The sequence below is a fragment of the Thalassophryne amazonica genome, chromosome 4, assembly GCF_902500255.1.
Source record: "Thalassophryne amazonica chromosome 4, fThaAma1.1, whole genome shotgun sequence".
Taxonomy (NCBI): domain Eukaryota; kingdom Metazoa; phylum Chordata; class Actinopteri; order Batrachoidiformes; family Batrachoididae; genus Thalassophryne; species Thalassophryne amazonica.
Window position 1 is genome coordinate 46,166,538 of NC_047106.1, and position 20,035 is coordinate 46,186,572.

The 20,035-nt window shown below is 43.3% G+C and overlaps 1 protein-coding gene across 3 annotated transcripts in view; it reads right to left on the reverse strand.

Moving 5' to 3' along the window:
* acsl3a (acyl-CoA synthetase long chain family member 3a) overlaps positions 1-20,035 on the reverse strand; it is a 110,365-nt gene that overhangs the window by 24,134 nt on the left and 66,196 nt on the right. For all 3 annotated transcript variants that reach the window (XM_034167824.1, XM_034167823.1, XM_034167822.1), the window contains 2 exons: positions 8,941-9,080; positions 6,154-6,326 (listed from right to left, as the gene is read on the reverse strand). In XM_034167824.1, the coding sequence (XP_034023715.1) occupies positions 6,154-6,326; positions 8,941-9,080 (313 nt within the window). The remainder of the gene's footprint in view (positions 1-6,153; positions 6,327-8,940; positions 9,081-20,035) is intronic.

The following is a 20,035-nucleotide window of genomic DNA, read 5'->3' on the forward strand; positions in this document are numbered from 1 at the left end:
CATACAGAGCAAAAAGAGAAAGAAACACTCAGTGCATTATGGGAACCCCCCAGCAGTCTAAGTCTATAGCAGCATAACTAAGGGATGGTTCAGGGTCACCTGATCCAGCCCTAACTATAAGCTTTAGCAAAAAGGAAAGTTTTAAGCCTAATCTTAAAAGTAGAGAGGGTGTCTGTCTCCCTGATCTGAATTGGGAGCTGGTTCCACAGGAGAGGAGCCTGAAAGCTGAAGGCTCTGCCTCCCATTCTACTCTTACAAACCCTAGGAACTACAAGTAAGCCTGCAGTCTGAGAGCGAAGCGCTCTATTGGGGTGATATGGTACTACGAGGTCCCTAAGATAAGATGGGACCTGATTATTCAAAACCTTATAAGTAAGAAGAAGAATTTTAAATTCTATTCTAGAATTAACAGGAAGCCAATGAAGAGAGGCCAATATGGGTGAGATATGCTCTCTCCTTCTAGTCCCCGTTAGTACTCTAGCTGCAGCATTTTGAATTAACTGAAGGCTTTTTAGGGAACTTTTAGGACAACCTGATAATAATGAATTACAATAGTCCAGCCTAGAGGAAATAAATGCATGAATTAGTTTTTCAGCATCACTCTGAGACAAGACCTTTCTAATTTTAGAGATATTGCGTAAATGCAAAAAAGCAGTCCTACATATTTGTTTAATATGCGCTTTGAATGACATATCCTGATCAAAAATGACTCCAAGATTTCTCACAGTATTACTAGAGGTCAGGGTAATGCCATCCAGAGTAAGGATCTGGTTAGACACCATGTTTCTAAGATTTGTGGGGCCAAGTACAATAACTTCAGTTTTATCTGAGTTTAAAAGCAGGAAATTAGAGGTCATCCATGTCTTTATGTCTGTAAGACAATCCTGCAGTTTAGCTAATTGGTGTGTGTCCTCTGGCTTCATGGATAGATAAAGCTGGGTATCATCTGCATAACAATGAAAATTTAAGCAATACCGTCTAATAATACTGCCTAAGGGAAGCATGTATAAAGTGAATAAAATTGGTCCTAGCACAGAACCTTGTGGAACTCCATAATTAACTTTAGTCTGTGAAGAAGATTCCCCATTTACATGAACAAATTGTAATCTATTAGACAATATGATTCAAACCACCGCAGCGCAGTGCCTTTAATACCTATGGCATGCTCTAATTTCTGTAATAAAATTTTATGGTCAACAGTATCAAAAGCAGCACTGAGGTCTAACAGAACAAGCACAGAGATGAGTCCACTGTCCGAGGCCATAAGAAGATCATTTGTAACCTTCACTAATGCTGTTTCTGTACTATGATGAATTCTAAACCTGACTGAAACTCTTCAAATAGACCATTCCTCTGCAGATGATCAGTTAGCTGTTTTACAACTACCCTTTCAAGAATTTTTGAGAGAAAAGGAAGGTTGGAGATTGGCCTATAATTAGCTAAGATAGCTGGGTCAAGTGATGGCTTTTTAAGTAATGGTTTAATTACTGCCACCTTAAAAGCCTGTGGTACATAGCCAACTAACAAAGATAGATTGATCATATTTAAGATCGAAGCATTAAATAATGGTAGGGCTTCCTTGAGCAGCCTGGTAGGAATGGGGTCTAATAGACATGTTAATGGTTTGGATTAAGTAACTAATGAAAATAACTCAGACAGAACAATCGGAGAGAAAGAGTCTAACCAAATACCGGCATCACTGAAAGCAGCCAAAGATAACGATACGTCTTTGGGATGGTTATGAGTAATTTTTTCTCTAATAGTTAAAATTTTATTAGCAAAGAAAGTCATGAAGTCATTACTAGTTAAAGTTAAAGGAATACTCGGCTCAATAGAGCTCTGACTCTTTGTCAGCCTGGCTACAGTGCTGAAAAGAAACCTGGGGTTGTTCTTATTTTCTTCAATTAGTGATGAGTAGAAAGATGTCCTAGCTTTACGGAGGGCTTTTTTATAGAGCAACAGACTCTTTTTCCAGGCTAAGTGAAGATCTTCTAAATTAGTGAGACGCCATTTCCTCTCCAACTTACGGGTTATCTGCTTTAAGCTGCGAGTTTGTGAGTTATACCACAGAGTCAGGCACTTCTGATTTAAAGCTCTCTTTTTCAGAGGAGCTACAGCATCCAAAGTTGTCTTCAATGAGGATGTAAAACTATTGACGAGATACTCTATCTCACTTACAGAGTTTAGGTAGCTACTCTGCACTGTGTTGGTATATGGCATTAGAGAACATAAAGAAGGAATCATATCCTTAAACCTAGTTACAGAGCTTTCTGAAAGGCTTCTAGTGTAATGAAACTTATTCCCCACTGCTGGGTAGTCCATCAGAGTAAATGTAAATGTTATTAAGAAATGATCAGACAGAAGGGAGTTTTCAGGGAATACTGTTAAGTCTTCTATTTCCATACCATAAGTCAGAACAAGATATGATTAAAGTGGTGGGTGGACTCATTTACATTTTGAGCAAAGCCAATAGAGTCTAATAATAGATTAAATGCAGTGTTGAGGCTGTCATTCTCAGCATCTGTGTGGATGTTAAAATCACCCACTATAATTATCTTATCTGAGCTAAGCACTAAGTCAGACAAAAGGTCTGAAAATTCACAGAGAAACTCACAGTAACGACCAGGTGGACGATAGATAATAACAAATAAAACTGGTTTTTGGGACTTCCAATTTGGATGGACAAGACTAAGAGTCAAGCTTTCAAATGAATTAAAGCTCTGTCTGGGTTTTTGATTAATTAATAAGCTGGAATGGAAGATTGCTGCTAATCCTCCGCCTCGGCCCGTGCTACGAGCATTCTGACAGTTAGTGTGACTCGGGGGTGTTGACTCATTTAAACTAACATATTCATCCTGCTGTAACCAGGTTTCTGTAAGGCAGAATAAATCAATATGTTGATCAATTATTATATCATTTACCAACAGGGACTTAGAAGAGAGAGACCTAATGTTTAATAGACCACATTTAACTGTTTTAGTCTGTGGTGCAGTTGAAGGTGCTATATTATTTTTTCTTTTTGAATTTTTATGCTTAAATAGATTTTTGCTGGTTATTGGTGGTCTGGGAGCAGACACCGTCTCTACGGGGATGGGGTAATGAGGGGATGGCAGGGGGAGAGAAGCTGCAGAGAGGTGTGTAAGACTACAACTCTGCTTCCTGGTCCCAACCCTGGATAGTCACGGTTTGAAGGATTTAAGAAAATTGGCCAGATTTCTAGAAATGAGAGCTGCTCCATCCAAAGTGGGATGGATGCCGTCTCTCCTAACAAGACCAGGTTTTCCCCAGAAGCTTTGCCAATTATCTATGAAGCCCACCTCATTTTTTGGACACCACTCAGACAGCCAGCAATTCAAGGAGAACATTCGGCTAAACATGTCACTCCCAGTCCGATTGGGGAGGGGCCCAGAGAAAACTACAGAGTCCGACATTGTTTTTGCAAAGTTACACACCGATTCAATGTTAATTTTAGTGACCTCCGATTGGCGTAACCGGGTGTCATTACTGCCGACGTGAATTACAATCTTACCAAATTTACGTTTAGCCTTAGCCAGCAGTTTCAAATTTCCTTCAATGTCGCCTGCTCTGGCCCCCAGAAGACAATTGACTATGGTTGCTGGTGTCGCTAACTTCACATTTCTCAAAACAGAGTCGCCAATAACCAGAGTTTGATCCTCGGCGGGTGTGTCGTCGAGTGAGGAAAAACGGTTAGAAATGTGAACGGGTTGGCGGTGTACACGGGGCTTCTGTTTAGAACTACGCTTCCTCCTCACAGTCACCCAGTCGGCCTGCTTTCCTGGCTGCTCGGGATCTGCCAGAGGGGAACTAACGGCGGCTAAGCTACCTTGGTCCGCACCGACTACAGGGGCCTGGCTAGCTGTAGAATTTTCCACGGTGCGGAGCCTTGTCTCCAATTCGCCCAGCCTGGCCTCCAAAGCTACGAATAAGCTACACTTATTACAAGTACCATTACTGCTAAAGGAGGCCGAGGAATAACTAAACATTTCACACCCAGGGCAGAAAAGTGCGGGAGAGACAGGAGAAGCCGCCATGCTAAACCGGCTAAGAGCTAGTAGCTGCGCTAAGCTAGCGGATTCCTAAAAACACGCAAAGTGAATAATGTGTAAATAATTTAGAGGTGATTCAGCAGAAGGAGTGCTTTAGTTAAGGCACGTGAAGATAACACTGGGAAACAAATCGTTATCTAGATAACTAGATCAATCTAACTGCGCAGATTAAACAGCTAACAGATACAGCAAAACACCGCTGTGCTCCGGAACAGGAAGTGATACAATACCGCAGTGAGAGCCAACCTATCACAATGTATGATTTTTTTAAATAATTTATTTGTATGTTACTGCTGCAAATAAGTATTTGAACACCTGTGAAAATCAATGTTAATATTTGGTACAGTAGCCTTTGTTTGCAATTACAGAGGTCAAACATTTCCTGTAGTTTTTCACCAGGTTTGCACCCACTGCAGCAGGAATTTTGGTCCACTCATCCATACAGATCTTCTCCAGATCTTTCAGGTTTGGAGTTTCAGCTCCCTCCAAAGATTTTCTATTGAGTTCAGGTCTGGAGACTGGCCAGGCCACTCCAGGACCTTGAAATGCTTCTTACGGAGCCCCTCCTTAGTTGCCCTGGCTGTGTGTTTGGGGTCATTGTCATGTGGGAAGACCCAGCCATGACCCATCTTCAATGCACTTACTGAGGGAAGGAGGTTGTTTGCCAAAATCTCGCAATACATGACCCCATCCATCCTCCCTTCAATGCGGTGCAGTCGTCCTGTCCCCTTTGCAGAAGAGCACCCCCAGAGTATGATGTTTCCACCTCCATGCTTCAAGGTTGGGATGGTTTTCTTGGGGTTGTTCTCATCCTCTGAACATGGTAAGTGGAGCTGACTGTGATCCCAGCTCTTTTCAGGTAAATGACCACGTCCTCCTGTGTAGTTCTGAGCTTTCTCAGAATCATCCTTACCCCACAAAGTGAGATCTTGCATGGAATCCCAGACTGAGGGACACTGACAGCCATCCTGTGTTTCTTCCACTTTCTAATAAATAATCGTAACAGTTGTTGTCTTCTACCAAGCTGCTTGCCTGTTGTCCTGTTGTCCATCCCAGCCTTGTGCAGGTCTACAGTTTTGTCCCTTGGTATCCTTAGACAGCTCTTTGGTCTTGGCTATGGTGAACAGGTTGGAGTGTGATTGATTGAGTGTGTGAACAGGTGTCTTTTATACAGGTAACAAGTTCAAACAGGTGCAAATAATACAGGTAAAGGGTGCAGAATAAGAGGGCTTCTTAAAGAAAAATTAACAGGTCTGTGAGAGCCAGAATTCTTGCTGGTTGGTAGGTGTCCAAATATTTATTTGCAGCAGTAACGTACAAATAAATTATTAAAAAATTCATACATTGTGATTTCCAGATTTTTTTTTTTTTTAGATTATGTCTCTCACAGTGGACATGCACCTAAGATGAAAATTTCAGACCCCTCCATGATTTCTAAGTGGGAGAATTTGCAAAATTGCAGGGTGTTCAAATACTTATTTTCCTCACTGTATGTGCAACTGAGTTGCAAATAGATCCCCATTAGTTAAAGAAACCAAATGTGGTGGTTGTGGACTGACTGATTGCATTTGTGAAGCCATATGGATGGCATGCCAAATGGAAGCAATGTGAACATTTAGTTCAGGGATGATAGCTCTGGTGGACATTCCAGCAGTCAACATGCCAACTGCACACTCCCACAAAACCTCTGATATCTATGGGGTCGTGAGATAAAACTTCATATTCTGGAGTGTACTTTTATTGTGAAAGTCTGAGGTACATCTGTACAATAATCATGCTGCTTCATCTGCATCCTGATATGCAATACCTGCCAGCTGGATGGTTCATCTTGGCAAATGTGAAGAGCTTGCTAAAATGGATTTCAACCAATTTTTTCGCAAAATTTGAGAGAAATTAGCCTTTTTTTTTTCCTCTGCATAAAAGAAATCAGATATTTTACTTCAAAGCATGAATTTTTTTTTATAATTTCTTTATTCTATTTTATCAAACTTAGCAGTAACTGGATTTGGAGCTCTTTCTGTTGTTTTTCCTGAATATTTTGTGCATTCTGTTTGAATGAGATTATAATATTTTCATTGGCTCTTACCCTCGCTGATGGTTCCAGCCCCGCAGGTTTCTGTCAGGCCGTATCCCTGCCCCACCGGGCAGCAGAAGCACACGTTCATAAAGCGTTGCGTGGCCGCAGAAAGTGGTGCTCCACCTGAAAGCAAAACTCTCACCTGTCCACCCAGTAGAGAGCATACTTTTCTGAACACCAGCCTTGATGGATGGACAAAGAGAACATTTAATGAACACAGGTCTACAAACATGATCTTGTACTGACTGAGAAAAGTGCATAACTATAAGTATAATTTTTTAAAAACATTTTAAATTATACAAATGTCGCTGCAATGGCTCAAAACAAATCAAGCATGCTGTTGGATACAACATTAACTGATTAGGAACTGAAGATGTTTTTACACACAATAACTCCCATTTTCAGAGGCCATAGGTAATTGGACAAACTATATATAAATATTATTGTTAATACAAATAGTCATGTCAAATCATAGAACAGGTTGCCCAGTGGATAAGAAGCTCAAATGCCAATATATAGATCTGAGTATGAATCCTGCTCATGCTACCTGTTTGGGTCCTTGGCTGTAAATTGGTACCTGCTTTGGCTGGGTAAGTAATCTGCATCTCATCCAGGGGCTGTTGCAGACTTTCGTCCGCTTCATGTTAAAGAATCCGAGGATACAGTGGAGTAAAAAAGTATTTAGTCAGTTCCTGATTGTGTAAGTTCTCCTACATAGAAAGATGAGAGAGGTCTGTAATTTTCATCATAGGTACACTTCAACTATGAGAGACAAAATGAGAAAAAAAAAAAATCCATAAAATCTCATTGAAGGATTTTTAAAGAATTTATTTGTAAATTATGGTGGAAAATAAGTATTTGGTCACCCACAAACAAGCAAGATTTATGGCTCTCACAGACCTGTAACTTCTTCTTTAAGAAGCTCTTCTTGCCTTCACCTGTACCTGTATTAATGGCATCTGTTGGAACTCATTATCTGTATAAAAGACACCTATCCACAGCCTCAAACAGTCAGACTCCAAACTCAACCATGGCCAAGACCAAAGAGCTGTCGAAGGACACCAGAAAGAAAATTGTAGATGTGCACCAGTCTGGGAAGTGTCAATCTACAATAGTCAAGCAGGTTGGTGTGAATAAATCAACTGTGGGAGCAATTGTAAGAAAATGGAAGACATACAAGACCACTGATAATCTCCCTCGATCTGGGGCTCCACTCAAGATCTCATCCCGTGTGGTCAAAATGATCATGAAAACAGTGAACAAAAATCCCAGAACTACACGGAGGGACCTGATGAATGACCTGCAGAGAGCTGGGACCAAAGTAACAAAGGCTACACACTACACAGAGAGGGACTCAAATCCTGCAGTGCCAGGCATGTCCCTCTGCTTAAGCCAGTACATGTACGGGCCCATCTGAAGTTTGCCAGAGAGCATATGGATGATCCAGAAGAGGACTGGGAGAATATCATGTGGTGAGATGAAATCACAACAGAACATTTAGGTGAAAACTCAACTTGTCATGTTTGGAGGAAGAAGAATGCTGAGTTGCATTCCAAGAACACCATATCTACTGTGAAGAATGAGGGTGGAAACATCATGCTTTGGGGCTGTTTTTTCTGCAAAGGGGACAAGACGACTGACCCGTATTAAGGGAAGAATGAACGTGGCTATGTATCATGAGATTTTAAGCCAAAAACCTCCTTCCTTCAGTGAGAGCATTGAAGATGCAACATGGCTGGGTCTTCCAGCATGACAATGATCCAAATACACTGCTCGGGCAATGAAGGAGTGGCTCAGTAAAAAGACTTTCAAGGTCCTGGAGTGGCCAAGCCAGTCTTCAGACATTAACCCCATAGAAAATCTGTGGAGGGAGTTGGAAGTCCATGTTGCTCAGCGACAGCCCCAAAACATCACTGCTCTAGAGGAGATCTGCATGGAGGAATGGGCCAAAATACCAGCTACAGTGTGTGCAAACCTGGTGAAGACTTACAGGAAACGTTTGACCTCTGTCATTGACAACAAAAATTATGTTACAAAGCATTGAGTTGAACTTTTGTTACTGACCAAATACTTATTTTCCACCATAACGTACAAATAAATTCTTTAAAAATCCTACAATGTGATCTCCTGGATTTTTTTTTTCTCATTTTGTCTCTCATAGTTGAAGTGTACCTATGATGAAAATTACAGACCTCTCTCATCTTTCTATGTAGGAGAACTTGCACAATCAGGGACTGACTAAACACTTTTTTGCCCCAGTGTAAGCATAGGCACAAAAGGGCCTTATGGACTATACAGGACTTACTTTCTTTTTACAAATTGTCACATTTATTGCAAGTTTTCTTTTGACAAGTCAGCGGATGGATTCAGGCAAAATTACAAAAATCATCTGTGTCCAACTACTTGTGATTCTGACTGTCCATATTCAACAATGAGCTACTACACATGTGCTGTTGTGGCTGATTTAAAATTCACCATGTTCTACATTTTTGTTGCAATCCCTGGTGATTTTCCTAATCTAGTTTTACTCATCTGATTGAAATAATCAGGACTGAATAATTAATTTGGGCCTGGTATTGCGTTTCCATAGATGATGCATGAAAGAACCTGTTCTTCTAAACAATGCTGGTGTCTCTGTGAAGTACTTTGGAACTAATCCTCTGAAGGATCTTGTTTTATATTGTGTATATGCCGGTCAAGATTACATGGGATCTGACAGAAGGATGGATTAAATTACAATGCAAACAATATGAAAACAAATACTTTGATGACTATCTTCATCTCATATTTACATACTTGTCACAAAGAGGAGTACTGTATCCCTTTTTAAGCTGTTCCAGCTTGTAGTTGTATGCTAGGTTGAAGAGTGTTCGCTGCACACAGGTCATCTCCTCCACTTTGGCCATCACATTCTTATAGATACGATCCATAATCTCCTACAGTTAGGACAGGGAGCAGCAAGGAACAAATGAGAGAAGATGAGAGATGAAAACACAAAATATGACAGCATCTGTAAATGCAGCTTTTATCAAGTGAAAACAGAACTATCAGGTGTCACATCTTTGCAATAAGGTGGTTCACAGTTGTTGATGGCTGCAAACATCAAAGCCTGCAAGAAGACAATCTCCATTGTCAAGCATGAGACAAACCTCAACAGCATCTCCCTGATGTCTCAGAGTGCTTTTCAGAGAAGTACTTGAGAAGCTGTGTGATGTGTCAGTGTGTTTGTGTATATGAATGTGTAGAACATCTAGAGACATTCATATATCTCAACAGTGAAGTTCATGTCTCTCGGTCCTTAGCCTTTGACATCAAGAGACACTTGGGAATAGCTTATGGAGTCATGAGGTCCCTGGACAAGGACAGTTTGGAGATACCTGTAACTCTGCAGGAGAACAAAGGTTCAAGTCTTTTAGATCCAGGTGCCACTTGTCTTACTTTCTTTCTTGCCATGATGTCTTCATAGTTGAGCTGAAAGTCCCTTTGAAGGATGCCATCGATGAGACATTTGAAAGAAAAAAAGCTGTGGTATGCCAATGTGGCAGCTGAGAGAGAGGAACGGGGCTGGAAGGTGAAGGTGTGTCCAGTGGAGGTGGGCTGTAGGGGCTTTGTAGCAAATTCCACTACAAGGCCGCTGAAAGAAGTGGGCATCAAAAGGCAAGCCCAGTGGAAGGCAGTTAAGGAACTTGTGGCAATTTGAGTGTGGACATAATCTCGTTGTTGTTGCACTTGTAATGACAATGACAATAATTCTCATCCATCCATCCATCTCAGCCTCACCAGCAAAGTCCTATGGAATGCAAGCATTATGAATGGGGCTGGTTTGGCTGCAGGAGCTGCCAGATGGGAGCCAAAACTGACTACATACTGCCTGTGGGGCTCCACTCCGAATTTTCTGTCTGGATTGTTTTTCCATAGCCTTTTCCCAGTAGGATGTGGCCGCAAGAGACGCATGCCATTTGTAGCATTTTATAGATAGTGGGAGCTCATCCCCACTACCACCCCAGCTATGTCAACCTTAGGAACCTTGTAGCTGACAGAGAATTGAAATTATGTCCAGAGATCCATTTCTTTGATGGCTTTTCAGACCACATCCCATAGCACAAGATGGTTTTCACTGAGCATTGTGTTCACAATTTTTAAATCTATTTCTGGTAAGTTCATAAAAAAACCTGTTAAATCTCAGAAGAACAAAGTTGAAGGGGTGATGATGAATATTATCAGTGCATATGCCCCAAAGATAGGTTGCGAGATGAAGAAGAAAAAAGACTTCTGGAGTGAGTTAGATGAGGTGGTGGAGAGTGTCCCCAAATATGAAAGCGTGGTGATAGGAGCCGACTTCAATGGGCATGTTGGCGAATGGTCCAGAGTTGATGAGGAAGTAATGGGCAGATATGGTATCAAGGACAGGAATGTGGAAGGGCAAATGGTAGTTGATTTTGTAAAAAGGATGGAAACGGCTGTGGTGAATACATACTTTAAGAAAAGGGAGGCGCATAGGGTGACATATAAGAGTGGAGAAAGATGCACACAGGTGGACTACATTCTTTGTAGGAGATGCAAGCTAAAGATGCGGCATAAGGCAAAAAGAGAAGTGGCAAAAGCTAATGAAAAGGCATATTGTGAACTGTACAAGAAGTTGAATAGTAAGGAAGGAGAAAAGGACTTGTACTGATTGGCCAGACAAAAGCGACAGAGTTGGAAGGATTAGGGTGGTAAAAGATGCAGATGGTAATGTAAGGACAAGCAAGGAGAGTGTGTTGAGAAGGGGGAGGAAATATTTTGAGGAACTGATCAATGAAGAAAATGAGAGAGAGAAAAGGCTGGATGATGTGGCAAGAGTAAATCAAGAAGTACAACATATTAGTAAGGATGAAGGGAGGGCAGTTATGAAGAGGATGAAGAGTGGAAAGGCAGTTGTTCCAGATGACATTCCAGTGAAGACATGGACATGTCTCAGAGAGATGGCAGTGGAATTTCTAACCAGACTGTTTAATAAAATCTTGGAAATTGAGAGGATGCCTGAGGAGTGGAGACAAAGTGTGCTGGTTCCTCTTTTTAGTGCTTTGCGACAAAAGAATATCTGCATGAGTGAAGAAGAAAGTTTATAAGACAATAGTGAGACCAGCAATGTTGTACGGCTGAGAGACGGTAGCACTAACAAAAAGAGCTGGAGGTGGCAGAGTTAAAGATGTTATTATGCTCTTTGTGAGTGATGAGAATGTACAGGATTGGGAATGAACATATCAGAGAGCCAGCTCAGGAGGGACGGTTTGCAGACAAAGTCAGAGAGGCGAGACTGAGATGGTTTGGACATGTGCAGAGGAGGGACCCAGGGTATATAGGAAGAAGGATGCTGAGGATGGAGCCACCAGGCAGGAGGAGAAGAGGGAGGTCAAAGAGGAATTTTATGGATGTGCTGAGGGAGGACATGCAGGTGGCTGGTGTGACAGAGGACGATACAGAGGACAGGGTGAAATGGAAATGATTGATCTGCTGTGCCGACCCCTAACAGGAGCGGCCGAAAGAAGAAGAAGATACATGCGGAAAACCACTCCCTATTTTGTATATAGTTTGGAATGTTTGTTATTGTGTTTTTGGTTTGGATTTGTTTGTTGTGTGGAGTCTTGAACATTAATGAAATACAAATTAAGACATAAGATGAACAATGCATAGTAATTATGTGTCTTTGACTTCTTAATGCATAAATAGTTTACTTCATACCTTCACATCCAGCACACAGAAAACCTGAATTTATCCAATTTGAGTGCAAAAACGAAAAACTAATGAACAACTTGTCTGTATAGATGTGCATGTGCGTTTGAAATTTAAGCAGTGAGACAGGAAGTCCACAAAGGATTCCTGCAGCAAGCTGTTCTCATTTCACAGCAAACAATTTGCATGTGTCTGAGTGTGCGCTTGTGTGCTGTGCGTGCATGTGTGCCATGGGTAAAAGCACATGAGCCTTTCTCACGTTCTGTGAATGGTTCCAGACACAGAGACCCTTTGCCCTTTGCACTCGGACCATTGGGAGATGGGGGGGGGGGGGGGGGGGTGCTGCTCATGGTGTGCGAGAGAAAATACAGAGGGAGATGCATGTTCTCTCATTCTGGCCTTACTCTGAGTCTTACTTATTCCATCTTATTGCTATTTCACTACATTGAATACAAACAATTTAGTCATCTTCACGTTTCATCTTCACACCCACTTTCACCAGTCAAAAACTTCTTACCAAGTTTTTTTTTTTTTTTTTTGAAAAAAAAAAAAAAAGACTATCATGATGGTTACTTGTTCAGATTTGGGTGACTTGTACAATGTACAGGCCACAACACTTTTCAAATGAAGGCAACACTAGAATATGCAGAAAACACAAAAGCAAACAACAACAACAAAAAATCTGCATCAGTTCTACAACAGGGAGCTGGATCAGAAAACAGCTTGCAAATTAAGAAAATGTTTGCAAGCACAGAGAACATAAATATAAGCTACAGCATGTGCAACAATTTAATTTGATAATGTGTGCTGCAAAATCACACAAGGAATGCAAAAAAACCAGATGTGCTCCAAATATCCAAAATATAATGGAAGTATTAACAGCAAAAACAAGGTTCATGCCTGGAGGATCTTCATTGTGCAGAACCATTCGGTCTCTCTCACTGACAACAACACCTGCTTCTAATCCATCATCAATCCAGCATTCACTAACTATCCATTTACAAGATGGTGCAGGGTTTTTACTCTGCATGTCTGCAAAGCAGCAATGGCAGAATATTGTTGTTAATGGGGTGTGTGTTTGTAGTTGTGACCGGATGTTTACGTACACTCATCATGGGCATGAATGTCATGGTAATTCTGGGTGTTTAATGATTTCTTTGAACTGTTCTTTTGCCAGAGTAGAATGATTTTGTACAGCAAACAACATTAATGCCTTTAAAAACAAGAACTGGGTGCACACGTTTAAATTTATTTTGGATCTTCTCTAATCCACACAGGGTCAAAATTATACATACAGACTCAAATATACGAGGTCTGTGAGAAAAGTATCCAACCTTTTTATTTTATGCAAAAAATATATGGATTTGATTCATATGTCTTTACGTCAGCCAAGCTTGAACCTTCGTGCGCATGCTTGAGTTTTTTCACGCCTGTCGGTTGCGTCATTCGCCTGTGGGCAGACTTTGAGTGAGCACTGGTCCACCCCTCTCGTCGTTTTTTCATTGTGAGGAAATGTCGGAATGATTTGGGCTTTGTTCCATCAGAATTTTTTCAGAAACTGTTAGAGACAGGCAGCTGGAAACCATTCGGAAAATTCACATGGCTTTGGGTGAAAATTTTATGGGCTTCACAGAGATTAAGGAGTGTTACTGCAGCTTTAAGGACGGCCCACAATGGCGCACAGCGCGCCGCACTCCGAGCCACGATCGACAGGCAGAAACCACCATTCATTTCTAAACAGATCGCTGTGTCGATCCGGGACCGTCGTGTGCAATTTCACTGGTTATCACAAGAGCTGGACATCAGCTATTTTCCAGCAGATTTCACTTTTAACAAGAGATAGGAGCTGAAGCTGAGATAGGCATGTCCCAACTTGTCCTCTGACACTCCAAAACGGAGGTGTTCTTTGTCTCGCTCCATCAGCGGCTCCGTCGTGACGTGCGAAGCCTCCGCGCGGCTTTCCATGACAAAATCTCTTGTTAAAAGTGAAATCTGCTGGACAATGACTGATGTCCAGCTCTTGTGATAACCAGAGAAATTGCACACGATGGTCCCGGATCGACACAGCGATCCGTTTAGAACTGAAATGGTGGTTTCTGCCTGTCGATCGCGGCTCGGAGCTCCGTGCCCCATTGTGGGCCATCCTTAAAGCAGTAGTAACACTCCTTAATCTCTGTGAAGCCCATAAAATTTTCACCGAAAGCCATGTGAATTTTCTGAATGGTTTCCAGCTGCCTGTCTCTAACAGTTTCTAAAAAAATTCTGATGGAACAAAGCCCAAATCATTCCGCCATTTCCTCGCAATGAAAAAACAACGAGAGGGGTGGACCAGTGCTCACTCAAAGCCTGCCCACAGGCGAATGACACAACCGACAGGCATGAAAAAACTCACGCATGCGCATGAAGGTTCAAGCTTGGCTGACGTAAAAACATATGAATCAAATCCATATTTTTTTGCATAAAATAAAAAGGTCAGATACGTTTCTCACAGACCTTGTATACAGTGGGAAAAGTAATTATTTGACCCCCTGTCAGTTTTGCAGGTTTTCCCGCCTACAAAGAATGGAGAGGTCTGTAATTTTTATCGTAGGTACACTTCAACTGTGAGAGACAGAATCTAACAAAAAAAAAAAAAAATCCAGTAAATGACATTGTATGATTTTTAAATAATTAATTTGTATTTTATTCCATAAAATAAGTATTTGACCCCCTAGAAAAACAGAGCTTAACAAATAGTACAGAAACATTTGTCTGCCATTACAGAGGTCAGACGTTTCCTGTAGTTCTTGACCAAGTTTTCACACACTGCAACAGGGATTTTGGTCCACTCCACCATACAGATCTTCAAATATTTCAGGTTTGGAGTTTCAGCTCCCTCCAAAGATTTTCTATTGAGTTCAGGACTGGAGACTGGCCAGGCCACTCCAGGACCTTGAAATGCTTCTTACAGAGCCCCTCCTTACTTGCCCTGGCTGTGTGTTTGGGGTCATTGTCATGCTGGAAGACCCAGCCATGACCCATCTTCAATGCTCTTACTGAGGGAAGGAGGTTATTTGCCAAAATCTCGCAATACATGACCCCATCCATCCTCCCTTCAATACGGTGCAGTCGTCCTGTCCCCTTTGCAGAAGAGCACCCCCAGAGTATGATGTTTCCACCCCCATGCTTCACGGTTGGGATGGTTTTCTTGGGGTTGGTTGTTCTCATCCTCTAAACATGGTAAGTGGAGTTGATTCCAAAAAGCTCTATTTTGGTCTCATCTGACCACATTACCTTCTCCCATGCCTCCTCTGGATCATCCAGATGGTCAATGGTGAACTTCAAATGGGCCTGGACATGTGCTGGCTTGAGCAGGGGGGCCTTGCTGCTCTGCAGGATTTTAAACCATGACAGCATCATGTGTTACTAATGTAATCTTTGTGACTGTAGTTCCAGCTCTCTTCAGGTCATTGACCTGTGTAGTTCTGAGCTTTCTCAGAATCATCCTTACCCCACAAAGTGAGATCTTGCATGGAATCCCAGACCGTGGGAGACTGACAGTCATCTTGTGTTTCTTCCACTTTCTGATAAATAATCATAACAGCTGTTGTCTTCTACCAAGCTACTTGCCTGTTGTCCTGTAGTCCATCCCAGCCTTGTGCATGTCTACAGTTTTGTCCCTGGTGTCCTTAGACAGCTCTTTGGTCTTGGCTATGGTGGACAGGTTGGAGTGTGATTGATTGAGTGTGTGAACAGGTGTCTTTTATACAAGTAACAAGTTCAAACAGGTGCAATTAATACAGGTAAAGAGTGCAGAATAAGAGGGCTTCTTAAAGAAAAAGTAACAGGTCTGTGAGAGCCTGAATTCTTGCTGGTTGGTAGGGGGTCAAATACTTATTTTATGCAATAAAATGCAAATTAACTATTTAAAAATCACACAATATGATTTTCTGTTTTTTTTTTCTTTAGATTCTGTCTCTCACAGTTGAAGTGTACCTACGATAAAAATTACAGACCTCTCCATTCTTCAGAATCAGAATTTCTTTATTGTCCCGTAAAGGGCCAATAAAGAAACAGGACAAAATTCTTTGTAGGTGGGAAAACCTGCAAAACTGACAGGCGGTCAAATACTTATTTTCCCCACTGTACATAACACTAATATTTGGTTAAATGTCCCTGAGCAAGCTGCACCCTGACCAGATGCTTTTGGTCACCATCAACAAGCTTCTGGCATAATTCTGGCTGGATATTTGACCACTCTTCTCAGCAGAATTTGTATAGTTCCTTTAAATTGGTTGGTTTCCTGGCACAAACTCTGCTTTTCAGGGTAGAACACATATTTTCAATAGGTTTGAGGTCGGGGCTTTAGGGAAGGCCATTCCAGAACCTTAATATTAGCCTGGTTTATCCAACCCACAACCAGGTTTGATGTGTAGGATCACTCTCCTGTTGGAACACTCAATTGTGGCCAAGTTTCAATCATCTAGCTGTTGATTTTAGATAACATTAAAAACTGTGTAACTATCTAATTAACTAGCTAACTAAGTAACACCTAGTAAGCACCTTAAACCTGGTCAATGGCTATCTGAATGTAAAAAAGAGAACATTTCTAGGACATTAGTATTACTGTTAAAAACGAACAAGTAGGAATCAGGGTGAATCATGGCAAAACAGCCCAAATGAGCGAAACCCGAAAACATCAAGTCGACATCGGGAGGGACACATGGTCGGGCAGGCATGAATGATTTCGCTGCGATGGTTTTGTGCACGCTCGTGCATGAGCACAGTGAGAGCAGCTGGAACATGTGGACATCGCTACCACTGCTGTGGAGAAACAAAAATAAGAACTACACACCATAAAAAACACAGCAGTGTCCAATATTTTATCCCTCTTATCAAGCGGACAATACAAGTATGATCCCTCTGTGCCTCTGTATATGACCCATGGTCACAGACGTACAGTCATGAAAAGACATGAATGAAAGGGAGGTGACAGCCTCGTGGTTAAGTGTTGGGCTTGAGACCAGAGGATCCTCGGTTCAAATCCCAGCATTACTGGAAAATCACTAAGGGCCCTTGGGCAAGGTCCTTAATCCCCTAGTTGCTCCCGGTGTGTAGTGGGTACCTTGCATGGCAGCAGCCTGACATCGGGGTGAATGTGAGGCATTGATGTGTAAAGCGCTTTGAGCATCTGCTGCAGATGGAAAAGTACTATATAAATGCAGTCCATTTACCATTTACATTTACCATTTACATTTACCATTTACCAATGAAGCAGTGCACGCTCATTATGTCTTATTATGTCCAGCCAGGTATATAAATAATTACTGCAATCACCAGACACTAATAGATGAGATATTGGTGTATAATTAATGAAAATCACTGGGTTGATATAAATAATAAATAAAAGGGGACCCAATACAGAACCCTGCGGTTAAATAACCCTGGTTAAATTAAAAAAAAAAAAAAAAAAAAAGCCACTCACGGTATTCGAACCTGCATTTTACATAAGCTCTGATTAACAGACGGAAACTTTACCACTGTGCTACAATCACTGTCTTATAATAGAAGCATGAAATGCTTAAAATCAACAAGGAGACAAACGTATGTTTCAAAAAAGAGAAATTATATGTATGGACACGCGTGTTGGGCCGGCCCACAGCCTGTCAAAGTGCGCTGTGTGCAGCTGCTGCAGCCCGGCACAAAGGCAAAAGATGTTTTATGTATGTCCACGTGAGGACAGCAGGCAGAGACATACGCCTCATGGAGGACAGTTGTAAGTTTATGTCCTTCAAAATACAGTACGTGTTCCCCAGCTGGGACATCCAAAAGCAGAGATCTCAACTTCAGCTGCTGTTGGCAGACACGCCCTCCTGTACGTTCAGCACCCAGACCAACGTGTCACTCTCTGTTTCTGTGTTATGTCTTCATTCATCCATTCATCTATCCATTTTCTTCCGCTTCATCTGAGGTTGGGTCTCGGGGGCAGCAGCTCAAGCAAAGCCGCCCAGACCTCCCGAACCACACACACCTCCCCCAGCTCCTCCGGGGGAACCGGAGGAGCTCCAGGGATTTACCAATCGTTAATCGATCACTAAATCGAGAGCCTTGCCCCCTGCTCAGCTCTCTCTTCACCACGATGGTCCGATAAAGCGACCGCATCACTGCAGATGCTGCACAGATCTGTCTGTCGATCTCACGCTCCATCCGTCCCTCTCTCGTGAACAAGACCCTGAGATACTTAAACTCCTCCACTTGAGGCAAGGACACTCCAACGACCTGAAGAGGGCAAAGCACCTTTTTCCAGTCGAGAGCCATAGCCTCGGATTTGGAGGTGCCGATTTTCATCCCGGACACTTCACACTCTGCTGCAAACCGCTCCAGTGCACACTGAAGGTCCTGATTTGACCAAGCCAACAGAACCACATCATCCGCAAACAGCAGAGTCAAGATTCTATGGTTCCCAAACTGGACCCCCTCTACACCCTGACTGCACCTAGGAATTCTGTCCATAAAGGTAATGAACAGAACCGGTGACAAAGGGCAGCCCTGGCGGAGGCCAACGTGCACTGGAAACAGGCTTGACTTACTACCGGCAATGCGAACCAAGCTTCTGCTGTGGTCATACAGGGACCTGATAGCCCTTAACAAAGGACCCCGTACTCCCGGAGCACCCCCCACAGGGGGTCTCGAAGGACTCGGCTGAACGCCTTCTCCAGATCCACAAAACATGTGGACTGGTTGGGCGAACTCCCATGAACCCTCGAGCACCCGATGGAGGGTGTCGAGCTGGTCCAGTGTGCCACGACCAGGACAAAACCACACTGCTCCTCCTGAATCCGAGGTTTGACTATCGGTCAAATTCTCCTCTCCAGTACTCTGCAATAGACCGTACCGGGGAGGCTGAGAAGTGTGATCCCCCTGAAGTTGGAACACACCCTCCGGTCCCCCTTCTTAAACAGAGGGACCACCACCCCAGTCTGCCAATCCAGAGGCACTGTCCCCGACCACCACGCGATGTTGCAGAGACGTGTCAACCAAGACAGTCCACAACATCCAGAGACTTAAGGTACTCCGGACGGATTTCATCCACCCCAGGAGCCTTGCCACCGAGGAGCTTTCTAACCACCTCGGTGACTTCGACCTGGGTGATAGATTAGTCCGCCTCTGAGTCCCCAGTCTCTGCTTCCTCTTCGGAAGACGTGATGATAGGATTGAGGAGATCCTCGAAGTATTCCTTCCACCGCCCGACAACATCCCCAGTCAGGGTCAACAGCTCCCCACCCGCACTGTACACAGTGTTGGTGGAGAGCTGCTTCTGCCTCCTGAGGCATCGGACGGTTTGCCAGAATTTTTTCAAGGCCGACCGATAGTCCTCCTCCATGGTCTCCCTGAACTCCTCCCAGACCAGAGTTTTTGCCTCTGCGACCACACAGGCTGCAGCATGCTTGGCCTGCCGGTACCTGTCAGCTTCCTCCGAAGTCTCACCTGCCAACAAAGACAAGTAGGACTCCTTCTTCAGCTTGACAGCATTCCTTACCTCCGGCGTCCACCACCGGGTTCGGGGATTGCCTCTGCGACAGGCACCAGAGACCCTGCGACCACAGCTACGAGCAGCCGCATCAACAATGGAGGTGAAGAACATGGTCCACTCGGACTCCATGTCTCTAACCTCCTCCGGGATCTGGGAGAAGCTCTCCTGGAGGTGGGAGTTGAAGACCTCGCTGACAGAGGGTTCCGCCAGTCGTTCCCGGCAGACCCTCATGATACATTTGGGCCTGTCAGGTCTGACTGGCTTCCTCCCCTCCCAGCGGATCCAACTCACCACCAGGTGGTGATCGGTCGACAGCTCAGCCCCTCTCTTCACCCGAGTGTCCGAGACACGTGGCAGAAGGTCAGATGATACGACTACAAAGTCGATCATCAACCTCCAGCTCAGGGTGTCCTGGTGCCACGTGCACTTATGGACACCCTTGTGCTCGAACATGGTGTTCGTGATGGACAAACTGTGCCTAGCACAGAAATCCAACAACTGAACACCACTCGGGTTCAGATTGGGGAGGCCTTGCTTCCCGATCATCCCCCTCCAGGTCTCACTGTTGCCGCCCATGCGGGCGTTGAAGTCCCCCAGGAGAACAATGGAGTTCCCAGTCCCACTATCTCGTACCCCTCCCAGGGACTCCAAGAAGGTCAGGTA